The 24,948-nt window shown below is 40.3% G+C and overlaps 1 protein-coding gene across 1 annotated transcript in view; it reads left to right on the top strand.

Annotated features, from left to right (window-relative positions):
* The window catches only part of LOC109622002 (myosin light chain kinase, smooth muscle), a gene marked incomplete at its 5' end in the record, with an annotated part of 78,146 nt that overhangs the window by 5,868 nt on the left and 47,330 nt on the right, over positions 1-24,948 (top strand). The window contains one exon of the mRNA XM_062848133.1: positions 11,074-11,737. Coding sequence (XP_062704117.1) covers positions 11,074-11,737 — 664 coding nt within the window. The remainder of the gene's footprint in view (positions 1-11,073; positions 11,738-24,948) is intronic.

Here is a 24,948-nt window from a genome sequence, read left to right as displayed (position 1 = left end):
AATAATAAAGTTCTTGCATCGTGTCAACTGTGTTCTGAGGAGCTTTCTGTCAGCCGGCAACAAGGTGAAGGCGATCAACACGTTTGCTGTGCCCCTGTTGACCTACAGCTTTGGGGTGGTAAAGTGGACCAAGACTGACCTCGAGGCGTTAGAACGAGCAGTACGAGTGGCGTTCACCAAGCACCGCATGCGCCATCCAAAGTCGTCCATTGAGAGAGTCACCCTGCCACGCGCAGTAGGAGGAAGAGGCGTCACCGATATCCAGGCACTGTGTGTCTCCCAGATCCAGCAGCTGCGGGCATATTTCGTAGAAAGCCAGAACCGTCACGAAATGTACCGCACTGTATGTGAAGCTGACCACGGTTACAGCGCCCTGCATCTGGCGCAGGAGGATTATCAGCTGAACTGCGACATCAAGACCGTCGACGAGATGATCGTAGCGTGGAAGCAAAAGGAGTTGCATGGGACGCACCCCCATCAACTGGAACTCGAGCACATCGATAAGGCGGCGTCAAACGCGTGGCTGGTGCGGGGTGACCTCTTCTCAGAAACAGAAGGTTTCATGGTAGCCATCCAGGACCGGGTTATTGCGACGAAGAACTATCGGCGGTACATATTGCACGAGGACGTGGAGGACCGTTGCAGGAAGTGTAATTCAGTAGGAGAAACGATCGAGCATGTCGTTGCAGGCTGTTCAGTGTTAGCTGGATCAGCTTACCTCGATCGTCACAACGAAGTTGCCAAGATTGTGCACCAACAGCTTGCTTTAAAGCACAACTTGGTCGACAGATTTGTACCCTACTACAAGTACCAGCCGGACCCGGTTCTGGAAAATAGTTGCATAAAGCTGTACTGGGATCGCGAGATCATTACGGACGTCCTCATTCGTGCCAACCGGCCTGACATTGTGGTTTTCGACAAAAGGATGAAGCGAGTAACTCTCATCGACATCGCTGTACCGTTAGACCATAATGTCCAATCAACGTTCTCCGGCAAGATAACCAAGTACCACGACCTAGCGGAGGAGTTGAAGCAGATGTGGCACCTGGAGGACGTCCGTATAGTTCCGGTTGTCCTCTCGGCAACCGGAGTTGTCCCTAAATCTCTCCTGAGGTCCCTAGACGAGCTGGAATTGAAGAAGGACCTGAACAGCATCCTGAAAGCGGTGATTCTTGGAACCTGTAGTATAGTTAGGCGGTTCCTGAATCATCACAACTGAAAGTACATCCAAAAGCAGACTCATTAGGATAAGCTAAAAAACCGGCTAATGAGATCCACAGAGCCTAATCCCCTTTGGCATTCCGATTGCCCGGGGTAGGTGAAAGTTTCCAGCAATTTTTGCTGAGAAGTGCCAAAACTCTATAATAATAATAATAATAATAATAATAATAATAATAATAATAATAATAATAATAATAATAATAATAATAATAATAATAATAATAATAATAATAATAATAATAATAATAATAATAATAATAATAATAATAATAATAATAATAATAATAATAATAATAATAATAATAATAATAATAATAATAATAATAATAATAATAATAATAATAATAATAATAATAATAATAATAATAATAATAATAATAATAATAATAATAATAATAATAATAATAATAATAATAATAATAATAATAATAATAATAATAATAATAATAATAATAATAATAATAATAATAATAATAATAATAATAATAATAATAATAATAATAATAATAATAATAATAATAATAATAATAATAATAATAATAATAATAATAATAATAATAATAATAATAATAATAATAATAATAATGACGAGTAACCCTCATCGACATCGCTGTACCGTTAGACCATAATGTCCAAGCAACGTTCTCCGGCAAGATAACCAAGTACCACGACCTAGCGGAGGAGTTGAAGCAGATGTGGCACCTGGAGGACGTCCGTATAGTTCCGGTTGTCCTCTCGGCAACCGGAGTTGTCCCTAAATCTCTCCTGAGGTCCCTAGACGAGCTGGAATTGAAGAAGGACCTGAACAGCATCCTGAAAGCGGTGATTCTTGGAACCTGTAGTATAGTTAGGCGGTTCCTGAATCATCACAACTGAAAGTACATCCAAATGCAGACTCATTAGGATAAGCTAAAAAAACCGGCTAATGAGATCCACAGAGCCTAATCCCCTTTGGCATTCCGATTGCCCGGGGTAGGTGAAAGTTTCCAGCAACTTTTGCTGAGAAGTGCCAAAACTCTATAATAATAATAATAATAATAATAATAATAATAATAATAATAATAATAATAATAATAATAATAATAATAATAATAATAATAATAATAATAATAATAATAATAATAATAATAATAATAATAATAATAATAATAATAATAATAATAATAAAATTGTGAAGCCCGCAGAACTCCGAGATCTCACAGAAGTCAACATTACGGAGATCCTCGACACCCATGTACAGCGGTTGAGTGCTCTTGCGAAACGATTGCGGCGTTATGGAGAATGTTCGAAGCGGAAGGAACAAAACCGGATGATCAACATTAACGAAAGAGAGTTCTACAACTGCATCCGAAACGACAAGCCTGACTATGGAGAAGGCCTTCCGGAGATTGGCGAAGTCACACAGTTCTGGGCCAATCTATGGGAGAACCCTGTCCAGCACAGCGACGATGGGATGTGGTTGGCAGAAGAAGAGCGACAGTGTAATGGAGTTGGAGACATGACCGCGGTCGTAGTAACCGCTCAGGATGTACGCGAGGCTACCCGGGATGTACGCGAGGCTACCCGGTATACCAGAAATTGGGCTGCACCAGGACCCGATTTCGTGCACAATTTTTGGTATAAAAAGCTCACGACGCTCCACGGGCGGATGGCGGAATGCTTCAACATGGTGCTAGAAGACCCCACGCAGCTACCAGAGTTCATTACCAGGGGTATCACTTATCTTCTGCCGAAGGACCAAAACACAGCTGACCCAGCAAAGTACAGACCAATAACGTGTCTTTCGAGTCTGTACAAAGTGCTGTCGTCGGTGATAGCGAGGAGGATACAAACCCACTGCGATGCCAACAACGTGATGACCGAAGAACAAAAAGGGTGTCGCAAAAACACGCAAGGCTGCAAAGATCAGGTCATTATAGATGCAGTCATTGTGGGTCAAGCCACCGATAAGCAGAGGAACCTGAGCATGGCGTATATCGACTACAAGAAGGCGTACGAATCAGTGCCGCACTCGTACCTTCTTAAGGTGCTGCAGTTCTACAAGGTAGACGGGAACGTCATCAGGCTGATGCAACACGCGATGGCGATGTGGAGCACGTCCCTACAAATCACCGACGGAACAGCTGTGTTGCGGTCCAGATCTCTCAGCATCAGGAGGGGTATATTTCAAGGCGATACCTTCAGTCCGCTATGGTTCTGCCTTGCAATGAACCCCCTCAGCAGAGCACTCAACCAATGCAATTATGGCTACCAACTGAAAAGTGGGGGAAGGAGTACAAGAATAACCCACACCTTCTTTATGGACGACCTGAAGCTGTTTGCGGAATTTATTTATTTATTTATTTCATTTCGTCAACCGACGTAGACTAGTACATTATACATATACATATTTTTTTCTTATTTCTTAATATTATAATTATGAAAAACATTGAAAAATATATAAAAAAAAATGAATTAAATTATGTAGTGTTTTGTTTTTTTTTTAAGTGTTCCTATTTCTAATGGTACGAAAATATGTTTTTAAATTTTGCCTGGACATGGTAAAGTCAATCGTTTCGCAATGTTTATTATAAGCAACCATCATGCGATTTATAGGCCCAAATTTGGCGTAGTTTGTTCGGTGGTGGTTACTTGCGAAAGTATTCCGATTTCTTAATTGCCGAGAGGGTATATAAAAATTTAGTTTTGATAAGATTTCAGGCGAGTCTATACGATGCGAAACGATATCGTTTACGAATGAAATCATTGCGATTTCACGCCGCTCTTGCAGAGTTTGTATGTCAATAAGCATGCAGCGTGCTTTGTAAGACGGAAGTGGAAATGATGTCCAGCCTAATTTACGAAGAGCAAACAGTAGAAATTGTTTTTGCACTGATTCTAATCTTTCTTCGTGCGTGGTTGAAAAAGGAGACCATACAGTGCTGCAGTATTCTAAAATAGATCTAACATAGGCAATATAAAGTGTTTTAATTGTATATGGGTCATGAAAGTTATAGCAGAAGCGCTTAATGAACCCTAGCATATTATTAGCCCTGTGAATGATTGTGTTGTAGTGGTCAACGAATGTAAGTTTAGAGTCTAAGATTACTCCTAAATCCCTAACCCTTTCACATTTTTCCACATTCTTATTTCCTAATGCGATAGAGACATTCGGTGTTGTTCTTTTTCTGCTAAATGATATTAGATTGCATTTTTTAACATTCAGTTCTAATAGGCTTTTGTTGCACCATGTGTAGAATATGTCTATTTCATTGCGGAATACATTGATGTCTTCATCATTTCTTATTTCCAAAAAGAGCTTCATGTCGTCGGCATAAATTAACACTTTTAATTTCTTGAGAATGAAGGAAATATCGTTTACATAAATGATAAAAAGAAGAGGTCCCAAATGAGAACCTTGTGGTACACCGGAAGTGACTTGAATTGGTTTTGATTTGTATCCATCAAATTTAATTATTTGTTGGCGGTCACTCAGGTATGATTCAAGCCATTTCAGGTGACCTGGTTCAATTCCAATTTTCTGCAATTTGAAAAGCAGCATTGGTATGTCGATGCGATCAAATGCCTTACTAAAGTCCGTATAAAGAGCTTCCACGTGATTTCCATTATCCATTGCATTCAGTACATAGTCAACAAATTGAAGCAAATTTGTTGAAGTTGATCGGCCTTTAAAAAAGCCATGCTGCATGTTAGTTATTCTGTTTTTGATTTGTAGAAATAACTTTTTGTTGACAATTGCCTCAAATAGTTTTGGAATGCAAGAGATAATGGCTATGCCGCGATAATTACGTACGTCTGATTTACGACCAGATTTAAAAATAGGCACTAAAAAAGAGGTTTTCCATACTTTTGGGAAGTTTGAAGTATCGAGTGATATTTTAAAAAGCCAAAATAAAGGAGCAGTGAGCTCCTTAGCTAAATTTTTCAGAAATATTGGAGGAATTTTGTCAGGACCATGTCCTTTAGAGGCGTCCAAGTTTAAAAGTGCTTCAAAAATTTCATTTGGTTGAATTTGATTCACACCAACATTCCTAATAAAATCTGGGTAGAAAGCAAAGTAATCGCGGTCACGATCTTCTTCAGAAAAAGTTGTATAGATTTCCTGGAAAAAATCCGCAAATAGATTGCAATTCTTTTCCGGGTTGTCTCCAACTTTTTCGTCAAGATGCATAACGGATGGAAAATTGTCAGATTTTAATTTGCTTTTTACGTAATTAAAGAAGTTCTTTGGGCAGGACTTTATTTCGAGTTCAGTTCTCGTATTATATTCTTCAAATGCATTATTAATTTCAAAATTTAATTGGTCGCATATGTTCAAATATTTAGCTAAATTTTCATCAGTTTCATATTTTTTGTAAATTTTGTGTGCTTTTTGTTTGCAATTTTTCAGATTTTTGATTTGTTGATTATACCATATTGGATATTTTGAATTTATATGACGACGTTTCGTTTTTATTGGAGTTTCTTGCCCAATAATTTCATTTAAAATTCTGTAGAATTCTTCTACGGCAGATTCGGCATTTCCTTCATTCTTAAGAATAGCTTGCCAATCTACACTACTTAATTTACATTTTATGTTTTCGTACTTCGCTAATTTGTATTCAAACACTTCCTCATATTCGCAGTCGTTGGGGATTTTGTGCTCATGTATGAACAAAGAATATTCGATTGCTGTGTGGAAAGCTTCATTTTTCCATAATGGAGACAATGATTCGCTGACACAGAAGTCGTCAAAGATATTCGTTAATAAAAAGTCTAGGTAGCAATTTTGGCGGTTTTTTATGTGATTGATTTGGTTTAGACCTAAATTTGCAGTTTTGTCAAAAATAAATTGCAAGGTTTCATTCTCCCCAACGACTGGGAGTAAAATACTTTCATTTTCAGAGTCCAAAATGAAATCAGCATTACGTTGATTAAAGTCCCCGTATATGTGGACCTTAATCTCGGGAGGAAGTTCAGACATGATTTGTTCAGCACATTGAAAAAAGTTTTCGTATGTAGTTTTGTTCGCATGTTCTGGTGGAAAATACACTGAGGCGAAAATATGTGTTTCACCTGCTATGTGAGATTTCACCCAGACATGCTCAAATTCTTTAAATTTAGATGTGTTCATGATTTCTGAATCAAAATTGGCCGAAATAGCCACGAGAACTCCTCCTCCTGATTTCCTCTGGGACTCATGAAAATTTCGGTCGTTTCGGAATACATTAAAAGCACTTCCAAAAATTTCTTCGCTTCGAACACTTTCATCCCAGCTTGTCTCAGTTGCCAAGACTACCGAGAAGGATGAGCCTAATAAATTTTTTTGGATTTCTTGTATTTTGGCTGGACTTTTCATTCGATTGAAATTTTGACAATAAATCAAAATTTCGGTCGAGTTGTTTTTTGTCGAAGAAGTAGTTGGAAGTGTGTCGGATTGTGAAATATTTAAAATACAGTCAGATTGAGAATTACCCGTTGATGGTTCGTCATGAATTTCTGCTTCCAAAGAAGGCGTCGTTATTTCCGAAAATGTGTGACGGGAGAGTAAAATTTGTTGGCACTCTCGCGTAGGTGCTGCAATCGGTTGGTCCTTTCGCTGGTCAGGAATCGTCCGTATGATAGCAAGTCAGCTGCCGCTTCAGTTGCATCCACTCCATACTCTTGATGAACTTCGACGAAGATGCGATTTAGATGCTCTGGAACCGTAGGCAAGCCTTCCGATGCCAGCAGCATTCTAATGCTTGTAGATGTCATGCCCTCTACACAGACCGTTGTAGGCTGGTCTTTCATGTAGGCAAGATATAAGCGGACAATTTTCATAATTTTTGGGTCACGCAGTCTGGCCTTTAAAAAGCGCCCATCACCTTGCACAGATTGCTGCGTCAGGCGTACAATGGGTGGACGCATTGGATCAAATTCGAATTGACCGTCTGTGCTTTCAGTTGAAGGTGCTGAGTGGAAGTCATTTTGATTGCCAGTCGTTTGTTGTGACATGTGCGGGCTTGGATGCTGCTGGATATTGTTTTTGCGCAGTGGTTGTAGTTGTTGCTTCTGGTTGCTAGTAGACTGTTGATGACTGTTGGATGATGATGGCTTCTGATTAATTGTTTCACCTTTTTCGAAAGTGATAAAAGATTTTGCAGCAGATATAGAAAGCGCTGCAATTGGGTGGTCTGTGGATTCTGGAGGGCTGGAGAATTGACTTTTGGCCATATTTAATAACTGCTTGTCTGTTTTTTTGTTGATTGTGGTGTTGTGGTTGCTATTGTTGTTGTTGTTGTTGTTGTTGTTGTTGTTGTTGTTGTTGTTGTTGTTGTTATTGTTGTTGTTGTTGTTGTTGCTGTTGTTTTTGTTGTTGTTGTTGTTGTTGTTGTTGTTGTTGTTGTTGTTGTTGTTGTTGTTGTTGTTGTTGTTGTTGTTGTTGTTGTTGTTGTTATTGTTGTTGTTGTTGTTGATGATGTTGTTGTTGCTATTGTTGCTAGTATGCTGCTTACGACGTCTCTTATTGCGAGGCATCTTTTCAGCAATTTTGGCATCAAGCTTAGACCAGTCTCTGCGCCAAAGCAGTTTTCTGCCGCTGTCTATAAACCGCCAACCACTGTCTGGTGGCTGTGAAACACGCATTTTCGCTCGACGTTCAGCAAAGAGCTCAGCAATAGCATCGCGCTTTGGTGTTGCAGAAGGTGATTGACGAGTGTTGCTTGAAGAATTAGTTAGTGGTACTTCTGCTAACTCTTCCGCCAATGTTTGATTAGCCTGCGGTGAGCGATTTCCTGAGCTGCTCTCAAGAGCTTCGACAACAGCGGATACAGATTTAACCTCATCTAAAATTTCCTTGGATAGAGAAAGTAGATGAGGTAGTTCCAAAATTTCATGTGGGCTTCTTTCCGCCTGTATAATTTCTGTTACTGCTGCGGTTGCAGCTGATTTGGCTAAAGATACTAAGTCATTCCTGACCGAGTCAATTATTTGCGGAAGTGGGTCAATTGGATGCCCCGGTGAGTTCGTTGCGTTAATTGTTTTTACGGCTGCTTCTTCAGCTGCTGGCTGTGCAGCCTTCTGAATAGCCCTGGTGAGCGCTGAAGGTGTGTCGCAGAGTGCTGATATTTGATTCTTTATTTCTGTAGCGCTGTTTTTGCTGCTACTAGTAAGTACAGATATATTCTGTTTGATAACATCAAACAGTTTTTCCACGCGCTCAAGCGTTTCGTCATGGATAGCGCTAAGTGTTTCGAAGTTTGATTGCAGCTTGTGGTTTGCTGCCAGACTGGATTCAATGCTGTCCTTTATGTTGGCGAAAGATGTTGCCAATTGTTTCAGGTTCAGCTCGGGGGTGAAGTTTTCTTGACAATCCTGGCAAAGAGGCAGCATAAAGGTCCGCAGAACTTCTTCGTGATGTCGTTGTGCTCCTACACAAGCTGCGTGGAATTGCCGGTTACAGTTTCCGCGACAACGCCATAGGAAGCGGTTGTCAGTCAGCATGCAATTAATTATACCACACTTCATTGCACTCGCGGTGGGTAAAAAAAAAATAAAGTCACACACGGCGGCGGCGATTCGCGTGAGGCGAAAAGTAGAGAAAAAAAAAATACTAACGCAGGTTCGCGTACGGACGGACCCGGGGTCAAAATAAATAATAAGTTAAGTTTTAAAAATATTTACAAGCGCGCTGTTACGCACGTCCGAACTCAAAGGTGGTTCGACTAAGACTGATCAGTACAGAGGCTGCATCAACTGTTGCAGCTTGTGACGGTGTTCAGCAACGACATCCGGATGGAGTTTGGAATTGAAAAATGTCGGTCAGTCCATCTTCGCCGGGGTCAAGTAGTGGACGCCAGCTGTTTCCGCGTCAACGAGCAGGAGGAGATTCGGAATATGTTGAAGGCGAAGTGTACAAGTACCTCGGCTTCCTGCAACTTAGAGGTATTCGCCACACAGCGATCAAGAAGGAACTACAGGACAAGTTCTTGCATCGTGTCAACTGTGTTCTGAGGAGCTTTCTGTCAGCCGGCAACAAGGTGAAGGCGATCAACACGTTTGCTGTGCCCCTGTTGACCTACAGCTTTGGGGCGGTAAAGCGGACCAAGACTGACCTCGAGGCGTTAGAACGAGCAGTACGAGTGGCGTTCACCAAGCACCGCATGCGCCATCCAAAGTCGTCCATTAAGAGAGTCACCCTGCCACGCGCAGTAGGAGGAAGAGGCGTCATCGATATCCAGGCACTATGTGTCTCCCAGATCCAGCAGCTGCGGGCATATTTCGTAGAAAGCCAGAACCGTCACGAAATGTACCGCACTGTATGTGAAGCTGACCACGGTTACAGCGCCCTGCATCTGGCGCAGGAGGATTATCAGCTGAACTGCGACATCAAAACCGTCGACGAGATGATCGTAACGTGGAAGCAAAAGGAGTTGCATGGGACGCACCCCCATCAACTGGAACTCGAGCACATCGATAAGGCGGCGTCAAACGCGTGGCTGGTGCGGGGTGACCTGTTCTCAGAAACAGAAGGTTTCATGGTAGCCATCCAGGACCGGGTAATTGCGACGAAAAACTATCGGCGGTACATATTGCACAAAGACGTGGAGGACCGCTGCAGGAAGTGCAATTCAGTAGGAGAAACGATCGAGCATATCGTTGCAGGCTGTTCAGTGTTAACTGGATCTGCCTACCTCGATCGTCACAACGAAGTTGCCAAGATTGTGCACCAACAGCTTGCTTTAAAGCACAACTTGGTCGACAGATTTGTACCCTACTACAAGTACCAGCCGGACCCGGTTCTGGAAAATAGTTGCATAAAGCTGTACTGGGATCGCGAGATCATTACGGACGTCCTCATTCGTGCCAACCGGCCCGACATTGTGGTTTACGACAAAAGGATGAAGCGGGTAACCCTCATCGACATCGCTGTACCGTTAGACCATAATGTCCAATCAACGTTCTCCGGCAAGATAACCAAGTACCACGACCTAGCGGAGGAGTTGAAGCAGATGTGGCACTTGGAGGACGTCCGTATAGTTCCGGTTGTCCTCTCGGAAACCTGAGTTGTCCCTAAATCTCTCCTAAGGTCCCTAGACGAGCTGGAATTGAAGAAGGACCTGAACAGCATCCTGAAAGCGGTGATTCTTGGAACCTGTAGTACAGTTAGGCGGTTCCTGAATCACCACAACTGACATCCGAAGCAGACTCATTAGGATAAGCTTAACAAACCGGCTAATGAGATCCACAGAGCCTAATCCCCTTTGGCATTCCGAGTGCCCGGGGTAGGTGAAAGTTTCCAGCAATTTTTGCTGAGAAGTGCCAAAACTCTATAATAATAATAAAATTGAAATTTTCTTGTTTAGCAGTTACGTCTTTCTACTGGTTCTAAAACATGCTAGAGGGTAGGCGATATTTGTTCCCAGTTGACAGTCAACTTACACCCCTGTTTTAAATTCCCCCGATTTCGTTTTTCCTCGTTTTAGTCGTCTTTTTGACCTGATTATGTTAGCCCTTTTGAACAAGAAAATATAACAGTTTTTGCACTCAGCATTACCATTTTACAATCAGTCTCAATTTTAGTTGATACCTTTTAGCATCATATGCGAATCTCGTACCAAACAAATCACGCGGTATAATTGGAAACAGCAAAAAAAATTGAATCTCGTGTCAGCTAAATATGCTATGTCACTTTTCACATGATTTTGAATCTGCTTTTAAAAAGTTTGTAAAATAATCGTTTTTTTTTTCTTTTCTCGGAGATTAATTCTGCTGGCCTCATGCATTACGTGTGAATTTTCATAAAATACCTTAGGGTCATTTTAAATGTTGCTCCAGATAATGAAAAATATTCAGCGAAAAATGAATGATTTTCTTTTATTTCTTTTACAGATTAGAAATTCAGTATATGGACGGTGAATGGCACGTACTTGCTATTGTGTTTGATACTTTATCTTATTTCGTGAAAAATTTGACACCGAATAAAGCCTACAAGTTTCGAATACGAGCAAAAAATATTTATGGATATAGTGAGCCTGGCTTATCTAGCGATGCCATTTTAATTTCGTTGTTAAATTCCGAAAAAGACGAACAACTGAATTGGACGGAGTGTGAGATTGGAGAAGGAGAGGTGTTTTCTTCTGTTTATGAATCATTAGAAGAACTTGGTCGAGGAAGATTTGGAGTAGTACACAAGGTGCGCCACCGACAAACTGGAGATTTACGTGCAGCTAAAATTGTGAAATGTATCAAAACTTCCGATAGAAAGAAAGTGCAAGAAGAAATATCCATTATGAAATCTTTGCAACATCCAAAGTTACTGCAGTTGATACAATGTTTCGAAGCATCTCGCGACATCACAATGGTAGTCGAATACATAAGTGGTGGAGAACTCTTCGAAAGGGTTGTAGCGGATGACTTCACACTGACCGAGAAAGATTGCATTATGTTTATGCGCCAAATCTGTGAGGGCGTTTGCTATATGCATAACCTTTCAATCGTTCATTTGGATTTGAAACCTGAAAATATTATGTGTAGTACCCGTAATAGCCATCAGGTGAGTAATCAGTCATTTCTATTTTTTTCTATTATTATTTAGAATCCGAACAGGAAAAGCAAGCTATTCTATTCAATTAAATATTATAATATATTACATATTACATATTAAGGCACAGTGATGTTTGAATGATAAGCGGGTGTTATGATTTTTTCAAAGCAAAGCAAAGCAAAGATAACCGTACACATCGTAGTTGCTACTTCGTGATTGACCAGAACAATCGAAGTTGCACAGAGATCCAATGAATGGTGCTTGGGACTAGCTACATACTCTCAATGTGCATACATCGAGAGTTCAATATTTTAAAGTCAATAACGGCGCCGGCCACGTCCTTACGGTCATCGGGAAAGGGGAAGGAATGTTTAGTTCTACAACCGTTGTTACTAGAAACCGTGGTATCCACAGCATCCCCACAGTTGTCTCGGGAAGAAGTATTTGTTAGTAGGGTAGGGTAAGGTGTGGAACTTGGAGCCACCTTTGGTAGGTGATATGATCCACAAGTTATATGAAAATACACGACACGGTCTTCATCCCGATTATGATTTATTTGTTCGCAATGGTAAGGGTAATGCTGCACATACGTCAACGATCTTTCTATATTAAATGCGTTACCGCATTGATCGTTTACACTACCGTGAAAACCGACTTTCTCACGAAAGTTATCGCGCGCTTCTGATTTTGCATTCAATATTCGCGTCCCCATCTTCCTACCGAGAAAACCGATCGACTCACAGAAATAGTCGCGCGTTTCACACAATATTGAACTTAGAATATACGGAGAATAAACTTTCAAGCTTAGATAGCTATTTTGAAATTATGTATTTTACTAAGAGTAGTTCCATGTGTTACCTGTGATCGACAGCCGTTGATTTAATAAAGCCAATTACCGTAAAATGGGGTGTTAAGGGACGAAAAAAAAAAATCAAGCTTAACTTTTCCAGCCTTTTCATGCACAAAACGGTCATCATAATGTAGGTTAATCATTGTCTAGACGCCAGCTACCAATTAAGATTGAAGTTTTAAAAGGTTTTGCGAAGAAATTGGCGTTTTTTCGTGAAAATGTGAAATTTTTGTGCAAAATTGTAAATGGGGTGTTAAGGGATTTGAAAAAAGTTTATTTTTAGTACAATGAAAAGTTAACAATTTAATCGAAAATATAATCTTTAACGTTCTTAAACGTTTTCAAAACTATCAATCAGAGTCTGAAGCTGAAAATGGTTCACTGTTTTCTGATTCAACGATCGGATCTCTGCGACAAAGTCGCCTGGCATTTCGGCGAAGGGTGACCACCAGCTGTGTAGGTGGTTTCATTTTTGGGCGACCGCGTTTTCCATGGTTGTTGGTTGTGTCAACGTCCTTGATTGGTCGTTTTTGTGCTGACAGCCGTTTCCTTTGCTTTTTGGGACAAACTTGTCGTTTATGTTGAGTGTCCGCATTCGAAGGTCCAGGCTGAGGAGAAGGTTCGCGCGTAGAGTTCAATTCCGCCACTCCTTCACTTTGAGAGACCCCTTCCCGAGTAGAAGTAAAAATCAGAACAATTTCATCATTTGATATTCCTCAGTGAAGTACTCAAGATCATAATTAGCTATTGGCTTGTTTGACATAAGAGATAAAAGATCAAAAATAAGATCAAAAATTAGTATGGGGAAGAACAAAATAATATCTCATTTTGATGTTATAAGATCAGACTAATATCTGGGGAGATCTGGGCTGTAGCACATCTAACCAATATCATAAAATGATCTGACAGATGGATTAGAGTAAAAAAAAAAAAGAAAAATGGCCTCGACCAGAATCGAACTCATGACCTTGTGATTCATGAGCAGTGACATTACCACTGCACTACGACTCATATCTGAAAATAGGTGGTAACAAGAGCATCAAGTTCTACGTTTTCCAAGGTGTTTGCGAGTCATGGTAGTTGTGTTGGTTTGGTCCGGCCATGTTGTGGATGAGTGTGTGAAAGAACTAATTATGATCTTGAATAGTAGTTTTCAGATCTTACAATTTTCGGATGTTATAGATGAATGTGTCAAAGAACTGATTTTGATCTTGAGCAGTAATTTTCAGATCTTTCGAATTCTGGATGTTGCAGATGGAAATGTGAAGAGCTAATTTTGATCTTGAGCAGTATTTTTCAGATTTCTCAATGATAAATGTTCTATTGCAGAATATTAATACAGTTTCCACCCAAAATTTGCAAACTGACGTGATGGTATGAAAATAAAAATGAATTAAGGCTCAATTAGGAATTGCATATTTTCCTAAACTAAAAGAGCACTTTTCTCTAGATGATTTCACATTTTATGCTCTTTCTCTGAATTGTTAACAAAGCTAGTCATCCAAACTTCAAAAACGACATGCGTAGAAACATGTTTGGTTTATTTTGCGCCAAAAACAGGACGAATTTCCACCAATAGGACGCAATCAGTGAAGTACTAGATTGTAGTAATGAGCTGAGTTTTTGTATGGTGACAAGGTAAATTCTCAATCTCTGTAACGAAATGACGCAAAAAGCCTGGCTATTATGATTCCTTGCCTGACCTAATGGTGTTTGAGCAAAACTTTAGATAACTGTGTTATTGTTTTCTCCATTTCTTGCAACAAAGTTTTCCAAAGTGTTATTCCAACAGCACCAAATAAGGCAAGGAATCATAATACCCACGCCTCCTGCATGATTTCCTTGCAGAAACAGAGAATTTACCTTCTAGCCATAAAAAATCAGCTAAAAATCTAGTATGTACTTCACTGAACGTGCTCTATTGTGAACTGTCGCCCAGAAAAGCTTTGGAAACATTTAGAAGATCGTAGTCGTCACGACTGTCGTCTGTTCGTATACCCGAGGCAGAATTGCTACGCAATCCGTTGGTTGAAACTCAAAAAGCTTGTCGTCTGCAGCGGTATGTTTTGTTGAATCTAGAATCAAACGGTCCGTTTTTCGAAATGGACGTATTTTGCTTAGCGGGCCGATAAAGTTCCCGATTTGTCCGGTGATTCATTTATTGAATTCGTACCACAAATGCAAGCTCTACATCGAGGTCCAGCTCATGTTGTCATCGGACTCAATTGGAAAGCCTCTGCTGGTTTACTCACAGTGAAATAAAATAATTATAAACTGGGATTAAGAAATCTATCAGATAAAATCATATTATATTTTTATGCCTTTTTAAAGAAAAGCAAATATCGATCAAATGCATTTTTTGTGCCGATTACTAGAAAAATGTATTGTTTTTTTGCCGCATCCATAAACCAGCTTATTGAAAATGAACTTCTACTTCCTTTTTGTCCCAGTGCTCGTTTGTAAAATTTGTGGTGTACATAAGGGAACATCTATTTATTATGTAACGCTAAATTCGATCATTTTGAACCCACGGGTTGATTCATTAGGATCTGACGGAATCCATAATGTGCTTTTGTATGATAACTCCAACTTTTTTGTATGGGTCGTAACGCTAGGCTGTATTCCCTATTCCCCTGGAGCGTTATGGAATTTATTGATCCCCTATCTCCTGAAGCGTAACGTTATTTGGGGACGGCGCATAATGAAAGTTGAAAACTTAAAATGATTTTTATGCGCAATGTTGGGAAATTTCGACATTCATACAGCGGGTTGCACTAGGCTTTCCAAAGATCAAATTAAGTACTAATTTTGAAATCATATCACGATGAGATATTGAGCAGATATTTGGTAACTTTTTGAATATCTCATCAATATCATATTAAGATATGACATCATAATTTGATCGTTTTAAGATATGATTATGATATTCACGTCTACCCGGGTTGTGATGCTGGTTTCTTTTTCGGACAACCTCGTTGTCCACGTTGAGTGCTCGAGGCTACCAGATTGGGTGGTTCAAGTTGAGCAGGAGGCTCTTGAGTGTAGCATAGCAGATCTTCTCTAGACACGCTTTTGCCTGGAGGAACGTTCACTTTCTTTTTACGTTGGCTTGCGTTATGCGAGGAATAACGAGCATTTCTTAGATAGTCAATAAGAACATCGTTAATAGAGTTCTCAATGACAGTTGTATTGTAAGATCCTTTCGGCAGTCTGCTGTAAACGTTGTGTGGATTAAACCGATATATGCCACATTTTCGGAATCCACTGCGGATGTTAGATTTTATTCGACTTTCGCCTATTTTTTGAGCATTTTATTAAGCAGGGTTGGAAACCTGCATTTTGGGATGGATGGTTTGTTTTGACCTTCACCATGTTTCCACTCCTCAAGAATATTTCGCCAACTTTTCTTAAATGAGGAGAAAACGGCGACATCAAGTGGTTGTAACATGTGTGAAGAATTTGATGGCAAGAAAATAAAATTAATGTCATAAATCTCGCAAATTTCTACCGCTTTTATGGAAATGTGCGCTGCCAAGTTATCACCAATGATGAATTTTTTCCCTGTTGAGAAGAATTAAAATAATTTGACTAACAAAGATATGTTTCACTCTAAAATAATTTGAATGTAACCTGTCAGTGGACGCAGTTTTGGGACAACAATAGTTTCTAGCCAATCGTTGAATGAAACGCTATCGAACCAGCCGCTTTTAGAACGATTGTAGCGAGCACCCTTTGGCCACCTTCAACCCAAGTGCTATACAAATGCGAAGCTTTGTAAACAATGTAAGGTGATAGTAAGTCGCCAGAAGCACTTACAGCAAACATGACTGAAGTGGAAGTTTTCGTCGAATTCATTACACGTTCAGTATATTTGGAAGTTCTTCGGCAAATAACTTTCTTCAAGCCGGGATCGTCCGTAAAATTCGTTTCATCATAATTGAAAATGTTTTCCGGCGGAACATTGGCCAATTCATTGCTTAGGTTATCAAAAAACGATCGCAAACACTCATAGTCGACAGCAGCTCTTGACCGTTTAATGTTATTGGCGATTCGGTGTGACAATTCCTTATGTCGGCTCACAAAACCACGAACATAATCTATGCCTGGTATGTTGTTGGTAAACTTTGGAATGACTATATTGTTAATTTTCAAATAGTCAGCGATGATTTTTTGAATTTCTTTGATTTCAAATGGGTATCCCCAATCGGCACATGTGATAAATCGTTTTGCCAAAAGCTGTTCCAAATCTGAAGAAATTGCCGATATCGGTCCGGTATGGTCGCCAGTGTTTGGTCTTAGTATTCTCCGGTTCAAAACAGACTTGTTGATGCTTCAAGCGCACGCTGAAGTTGCTTCGGATCCACTCTGTTGCGGTGTTTTACACCGGACCTTTTTTCCACACCCGAGGCATCTAAAAAAAATGTGCTGATAATATTCATCTGGTAACAAAATATTGACGGTTTCCCTCCTTATCGAACGCGACGATTTGAATCCGTCGCGGATGAAACCGTCGCCAGAGTCGTCGCAACCAATCAGCAGGCGGAAGTCTGACGTTTCTCCGATCTCACTAACACAAACAACAGCAAAGGTGGTGCTTGATTCGTTGCGATGATTCAGAAATGCAGACTGCAAGTTGGCAGCGCGTTTTGTTATGAAAGCAACATACAATATTGATATAATATATACCTGGTCAATATCAAACAGGGTATCTCCAGCAAAGCAAACCAATCTACAATCACAACAGAACACGTCTGATTTGTTTTTCACCACTGAAAAAGATTTAACTACGAGAACTTCGAACAAAGCGCTGCGATGGTACTGTGATACAAAATTCCAAACAGCCAAAATATTAGTGTAAGTGCTTGAATAGCATGCTGAATGCAGTTGATGTGGATTTTTAATGTGTTGATCGGATGGATACCTCATTACGTTTATCAGTGTGCTTACCATTTTGACGTCAAGCTTCATTAAAAGAAGCAGCTGTTTTTTTCAATCAAATAAAAAATTTCTTAACACCCCATATGAATTTGAAAACTGACTTTTTTTACTAAAGTAGATCGTATTCGAAAACAAACACATGCAAACGAAAACTTTTACCCTTGATTTGATGAGAATTAGTTTTGGAACTTTTTAAAATATGCTACATATTTTTTCTGACATTATTGCTTTGCTTTCCAATTGAATGTTTCGAGGACACAAAAATTTAAGAAAAGCAATGTGATTTGTTTTTGATGTTCTGTGTCAAAACGGAGCGGTATTTCCTTTCAAGACTTTTCACACAGTTGTCTTACAGTTCAAATAATAGTTTAAACGTGATGAAAAACAATAATTATTCTTCTGATTAATTTAATGATTTCTCAAAGATGAATGTGAAGTACACTCCCTTAACACCCCATGGGTTCTTAACACCCCATTTTATGGTATTTTTAATTTTCTCAATGATTGTTGTGAACTGCAATCACTTTCTTCTAACATTTTTATCGTTTCAATATTAGACCTGCACCAGAACTACATGATTAATTTGCAGATATTACAGACTCCAGGAGTCCTAATGAAAACGCATTGGCGAAATTACCCCAACTTCTTCTAGTATGTAAAGAAAAAAAAAACTCGGAATGATCTCACCCAGTTCCATGTCGTCGGATGACCGCAACCATTCCTCGACTCCTTCAATTTTCTGCAATACTGTTTGCTACCAAGTGTTCATCCATTGTTATCATTGTGCCCCAAACACGTGTCACTCCTCACCTATTCCTTCGAACAATGCTACGCGACCGAGATTTTCATCGCAACTGCCACAAACAAGCGTTACTTTTTTTTCGCCGAACAATGTAACCCGATCGAGATCCGCAACTGTCCAAAACATGCATCATTCTTCACTTCTTCCTTCGAACGAAGCCATGGCGGTCCCCACCGCAACTGCCCCAAACCTGCATCAATTTTTCACTTTTTTCATTCAAACAAAGCCACCCGATCGCGGTCCCCATCGCAACTGCCCCAAACACGCGTTATTTTTCACTTTTTCCTTCGAACAAAGCCACCCGATCGCGATCCCCATCGCAACTGCCCCAAACACGCGTTATTTTTCACTTTTTCCTTCGAACAAAGCCACCCGATCGCGGTCCCCATCGCAACTGCCCCAAACACGCGTTATTTTTCACTTTTTCCTTCGAACAAAGCCACCTGATCGCGGTCCCCATCGCAACTGCCCCAAACACGCATCAATTTTTCAATTTTTCCTTCAAACAAAGCCACCCGATCGCTGTCCCTATGGCAACTCCATAAGCGGGTGTTATGATTTTTTCGTAGTAAAAACCATTTCATCCTTAAACCTTCAGGACGCGCGCCTGTTTGATATGGAAACTGCACCGCGCTTGCACTGTATACGATGAGCGTGGTTTTTTGGGAAGGTTGTACTTTTTACCACGGCACGTGTCCTGAAGGATTAAGGTGCATCTTTCAAAATTCGCATTTTATCGAGTATAAACCCGAGCAAAGTCCAACAGCAGAATTACAGCAAATTGAAAACATGATTTGTATTCAGCAACAAATTGATATCACTTTTTGATATCATTTTATCTTTACTCAATTTGATTTCAAATTTTGCTTTCGGTTTGCTGTCATTTTGAATTACTGTAAATATTTGGTGTTACAATAGTTTTTAAATCTTTTAATAAACTACATAAAGTAATTCTAGGGATATATCATTAGTGCAATTATATTATTGCATTTAGGATTTGATATCCACCGAAAAACTCTACATTTAACTATTTTTCATTTTTTTTGCGCTGATAACAAAAACAGTTATCAATTTGCTATCATCGATAGCAGGAATGGATTTCAATTTGCTGTCACAGGAACATTTTTCTGCTCTCAATTTTGATATTTTAACCGTTAAAACGACCAAAACGACAACAACCTGAGTTATCAAAATTTGCAATATCACAACATCAAAATAAGTTTTCAATTTGCTATCAGATTTTACTCGGGAATCTGGATATCTTGCAAACGCATCGTGTTGAAAATGTTACTTCCGTAACATTTCAGCCATTTTTTTGACAAGTTCCAAGATTTGTGCAGAATCTATGATTTACAAGAATCTATGCAAATTTCAAGGTGTTTGAAATCGATGATTTTGCGATCAAAATGAAATAACTTTTTTTGACTTGGCTAGAGGTTTGGCGTGTTCTACAAAGTTTTTCTGCATGTTAAAAGGCGTCTTTTGATAAAATGTAATAAATGATTGATCCCCCTAGAAGTGAGATAAAATTTTTATTTTTTTTCGAAATATTTTTTAGAGGTTTGACGTCTTCGGCAAAGTTGTAGCCTATAATAAGAGAAAAAATCGTAGAACAGTTGAAAGATTAGACTTTTTACTCTCATTTGGGGTGGACCCTCGTGGGCAATAGTCGGAATGATGGTTTAAATACGTGACAAAAACTAATTATTTTGCCTGTAATACAAGAAAAATAAATAAAAATAATAACTAAGAAGCCCACAGTAATTTTCACTGTACTGTGTTTCTTCCGGCAATATCTTTACAACGTTTTTGCAAAAATCAGTGAGTTTTTATCATTAAAAATCCAAACATCAGAAGAACATATTGTTATAACCCGAGAGTTATTACTAAAGCTAGTTCTAAATAGAAGTATTGAATTTCTTCAAACCTATGACAACATATCTATGCCCAAACGAATGACTACCCACCCAACAGTCATAAAATTGAATGGCTACGGTGGCTAGAATATTAAATGCGATTTGATAAATACCTTCGCAGTTCTAATTAAGGTAGTGGTAATTTTAGATTCTTCAATACATATTTTGACAATTTCCTGTTGAAAACAATGTAAATCTTTTGATATAAACCAATTTGATATAAAATTTTATTTTCAACCCGATTTTCGTGAAAAGTACTGTTAAAAATATGAAAAATACTTCAATAAACTCATGATACAGACGATGGGACGACAAAACATGTAATTGGTTAACGTCAAGAGATTAAAAATAATGTTTAAAAAAAAAAAAAAAACTATCGCATTATTTCTCGGCACACCCTGTATTTTATTGATTTATATCTGATATATTTCAATTGCTTACCAGTTGTAAGTCAAACTCGTTGATTACCGAAAAAGCTGCTAATCTGCTATCGGATGAATCAAAACTTCTCCTGGTATTTTCCGATACTGATTTCGTAGTTGAAAAGTCAAACATCAAATATAAATATAAATACATGAAAAAAAATCTACTCTGTGTTTTGATGCACATCTTGAGCTGATTAATATTTCCTTTTCCCTATTCCTAGCGCTACATAACTTGAATATTGCCCCACAAAAAAAAACTTCAAACAGGTAATTTTAAAGTAACTTTATCAGAAATTGCCTGATCATTTGATAGTAAATAATTTAAATTCAAAATCATCAATAAAATATTCTGTTTGGTAAAAACAATGCTAAAAACGTTTTTTTTTTATAGAATGAGAAAATCTGCAACAGATACCCAAGAGGTGGTTCTTCGGGTGATGTGGGGATCGACCCACTAAAAACTCATTCTCTCTCTTCCTTACCTTCGCGGTACGCCCGTTAGGGATGACTTCGAGAAGGGGGGGACCGTACATGAGTACACTCTAATAGTAAGCGTTCCACCAGCTACCGCCTTAAGTTGTTCACTCTCCCCTGGAGGCTCGGGTCCTGGCTAGCACTTAGACTACCCGTTGAACTCAAGCTCCTGGATGGGGAAGGGGGGCCAACTCAACTAGCTGTTGTTCGGCTCGCCATTTACTCTGTAGTTCAAGTACGATTCGAGAAACCGTGGAAGTAACGGAGTCCCACTTGTCCGCCCCCATACACATCCTTTCAACAATGTTGTCAGGCGTGATATCTCTACCGCATACCTCCTGCATACTCGACCTTTACTCCACGAAACGTGGACATTCAAAGAGCACATGCTCCGCGGTCTCGTCGCAGTCTGCACACTCCGGACATGCGGGGGAGCCTGCGTGTTCGAATCTGTGCAGATACCACCTAAAGCACCCATGGCCTGACAGAAATTGAGTCATGTGAAAATTCACCTCGCCATGGGGCCTGCTCGTCCACTTGGACGCGCTCGGGAGGGTCTGTGCCATTTGGCATAAAGCCATTTGGCATAAGGCCGTTTGGCATAAGATCACTTGGCATAAAGCCATTTGGCATAACGGTCATTTGGCATAATGGACACTTGGCATAATAAAGAAGGGTGCATTTCGATTATGCCAAATGACCGTTATGCCAAATGGCTTTATGCCAAGTGACCTTATGCCAAATGACCTATGCCAAATGACTTTATGCCAAATGTCCCGCTCCCCGCTCGGGATGAGCCTGTGTGTCCATCTACCCTTGCTGGAGGAATCCCATTCGCTCTGCCACTTCAGCATAGACGAGGTTCTGGCGATACGCCTCGCGCCTCTTATGCCGCGTCGCTCGAAGCATTCTTCATCCTCTGCCACCACTAAAGCTATGGGCATCATGCCCGCTAGCACACATACCGCGTCCTTTGAGACCGTGCGGTATGCGCTCACCACCCTAAGGCACATCAGCCTGTGGGTACTCTCAAGTCGCTTCACGTTTCGGTTAACCACTAGCGCCTTCGACCATGCAGCGGCGCCATACCGTAGTATGGAGACCGCTACTGCCGCGAGCAGCTTACGCTTACTCGAGACTATTGCCGAGCTGTTTGACATTATCTTTGACAATGCCATTATCGCCATGCTTGCCCTTTTGCAGGCATATTCTCCGTGGCTTCCGAATTTCAGGTTATCGTCGATATCATGACCCCCAATTGCTTCAGTGAGCGCTTAGAGTTGATCGTGCATACACCTGTGGTGACCACTGCCTGCTGTTCAGACTTGCGGTTGTATGGGGCAGCAGGGACGGTTGTCCTGGGGCCTGACGCAACCCCCCCCCCGCTTGCGAGTCAGTCGCGTAGTTGCCGACTAAGAATAGGACTAGTAACCCCAATTCAAGGTGTCAAGCGACCCGTGCCGAGGAATGAGTGATCGAGGGGGTGAAAAAGATGCTCGATCTTTAACGGAGCCTGTGGGGTACCTGGGCACCCCCCACAGTAAGCTGTCCCTTACCGCGTTAATGCAGAGCTCTGGCGTGGTGGACATTCTTTCTCGTGCAACTCGTGAGAATAAAATATGAACAAAAATTCAAAAAAATATAGACATAGGTGGAAGCAGTGGTGCGATCAACCCCTTCGCAAGAAGCGGGTTGTTGAGGTCTCCGACAAGGAGAAGCGAGGAGTCAGGTGCTGGAAGCTGCTTACGTAGCTCAAGCGTGGGAGCTCCTGTCCACTCCACGGCAAGCCAGCCGGTGGAGGTCATGGATGGAGCGTGGTTGCTGAGGGCCATCAGCCAAGAAGTAGGAAAAGGACGGCCCGCATTAGAGGTTGCTGAGCAGCAGCTTGGCAAAATCATCGGCTTTGCGACAACTAAGTCGAATATAAGCAAGGACAAACACAACTTGCGGGGAGACGTGGGTTCAAATCCCACCAGAACTACGTGGATTTTTTCGCAATTTTTCCACTCAATTTGTCCATTTTTCAACACATATTGTGCCTATGAACTTCAGGCATTACGTATGTCTAACATACCATTTCGATTGGTTATCCGAAAAACAACAACATTCGTGTTGAAAAAGAGCGGCGGTCTCTCTATCGCAATAGCGGTCGTGCGACGGACATGCGACCGAGTCGAACGCCCGACACACACTGACGGTCTTATTCGCAAGTTGTGGATGAGCATGTGCTGTGGATAGGCAAAAGTCTCGACACTAAAAATAACTTGCTCTCACTGTTGTTCGTAGGCACGCTCAGAGAGTGTTGGAAGTGGACATCTAAGGACCGAAGGAGATGGTAAATTGCGAGGAAAGAACGTGGTGTGAGGTGGGCTTTGGGTTCAAGTTGGCTTTCTACTTCACAGAATTGTTACCTTGTTCTGTGGCGGAGTTGGTTAACGCGCCCTGTCTAGCGAACTTGGAGAGACGTGGGTTTAAATCCCACCAGAACTACGTGGATTTTTTCGCAATTTTTCCACTCAATTTGTCCATTTTTCAACACATATTGTGCCTATGAACTTCAGGCATTTCGTATGTCTAACATACCATTTCGGTTGGTTATCCGAAAAACAACAACATTCGTGTTGATAAGATTGATGTAATTCAGGTAAAAGAGCTACAAAAAAATTAAAAAAATATAAAATTTTCAAAAAAAAAAAAATACAATTTCGTTGTAGCTTCAAGTTGATCTCAATTCCTAATTCATTTTATGATTTTAAAATATTTGCGTGATGCATCCTAAACAAGTTTGATGAACAATATTGATATAGTTCTGGTCGAAAAACAACAAAAAAAAACCGGAAAAATACAAATATTTTGAGAAAATTATACAATTTTGCTATAATTTCAAATTGATCTCAATATTTCATACATTTATGATTTAAAAAATGCACATTTTTCCTAAGAAAATTTGCAAGCTGGCCAAAGCACTTAAAAAATTCAGAAAATTACAAATATTTCCGATGACATACATTTTAATTATGGGTCTCCAGTTAGCCTTGTGGTTAAGACTATGGATCGTCAATCCGGAGACAACGGGTTCGATTCCCGTTCCGGTCGGGAGAACTTTTTGGACTTCCTGGGCATAGCGTATCATAGTACTTGTCACACAATGTACAAATTCATGCAATGGCAGGCAAAGAAAGCCCTTCAATTAATCACTGTGGAAGTGCTCAAAGAACACTAAGTTGAAGAGAGGCAGGCCAAGTTCCAATGCGAACGTCGGGCCATATAGAAGAACATTTTAATTATAACTTAAAATTTAATAAATATCCCATACATATTATGATTCCAAAATAGTTGCATGTCGGGGCCCGTGGCGTAGTGGTCCACACGTTCGCTTCATAAGCGGATGGTCATGGGTTCGATCCCAGCCCCGGCACTTGCAATTTTTCGTCAGTTGCTCTTCCTTCCGAGAGCAGCTGACACCTGACCCTCTTTGGAGCATATGCTCTAACGGACCCGGAAACTTGGATATCGGCGAACCGCAACTCATAATGGACGACCCCCAATTGGACTGGAAAAGGAACAAGAGCCACACATCAGCATCATCGTGCTCATCATTCTACTGTGGACAGGGTAGAAAAGTGAAAGCAGCACAAGGCGCCAGTTCGATATAGTTGATTTAGAATAGTATACATTTAGGCGCTGTACAATATGTAAGTGCAGCGTCCAATTGGAATCGCTCACGTAGTGCCCTAGTGGACAAAGGAGCTGTAAATTAGGTTTAGTAATTAAGAATAAAAAAAAAATAGTTGCACATTCATACAGAACATGAA

This window comes from Aedes albopictus, chromosome 2, assembly GCF_035046485.1.
Source record: "Aedes albopictus strain Foshan chromosome 2, AalbF5, whole genome shotgun sequence".
Taxonomy (NCBI): domain Eukaryota; kingdom Metazoa; phylum Arthropoda; class Insecta; order Diptera; family Culicidae; genus Aedes; species Aedes albopictus.
The sequence above is the reverse complement of the archived record's forward strand: the minus strand, read 5'-3'. Positions and strand labels throughout refer to the sequence as shown.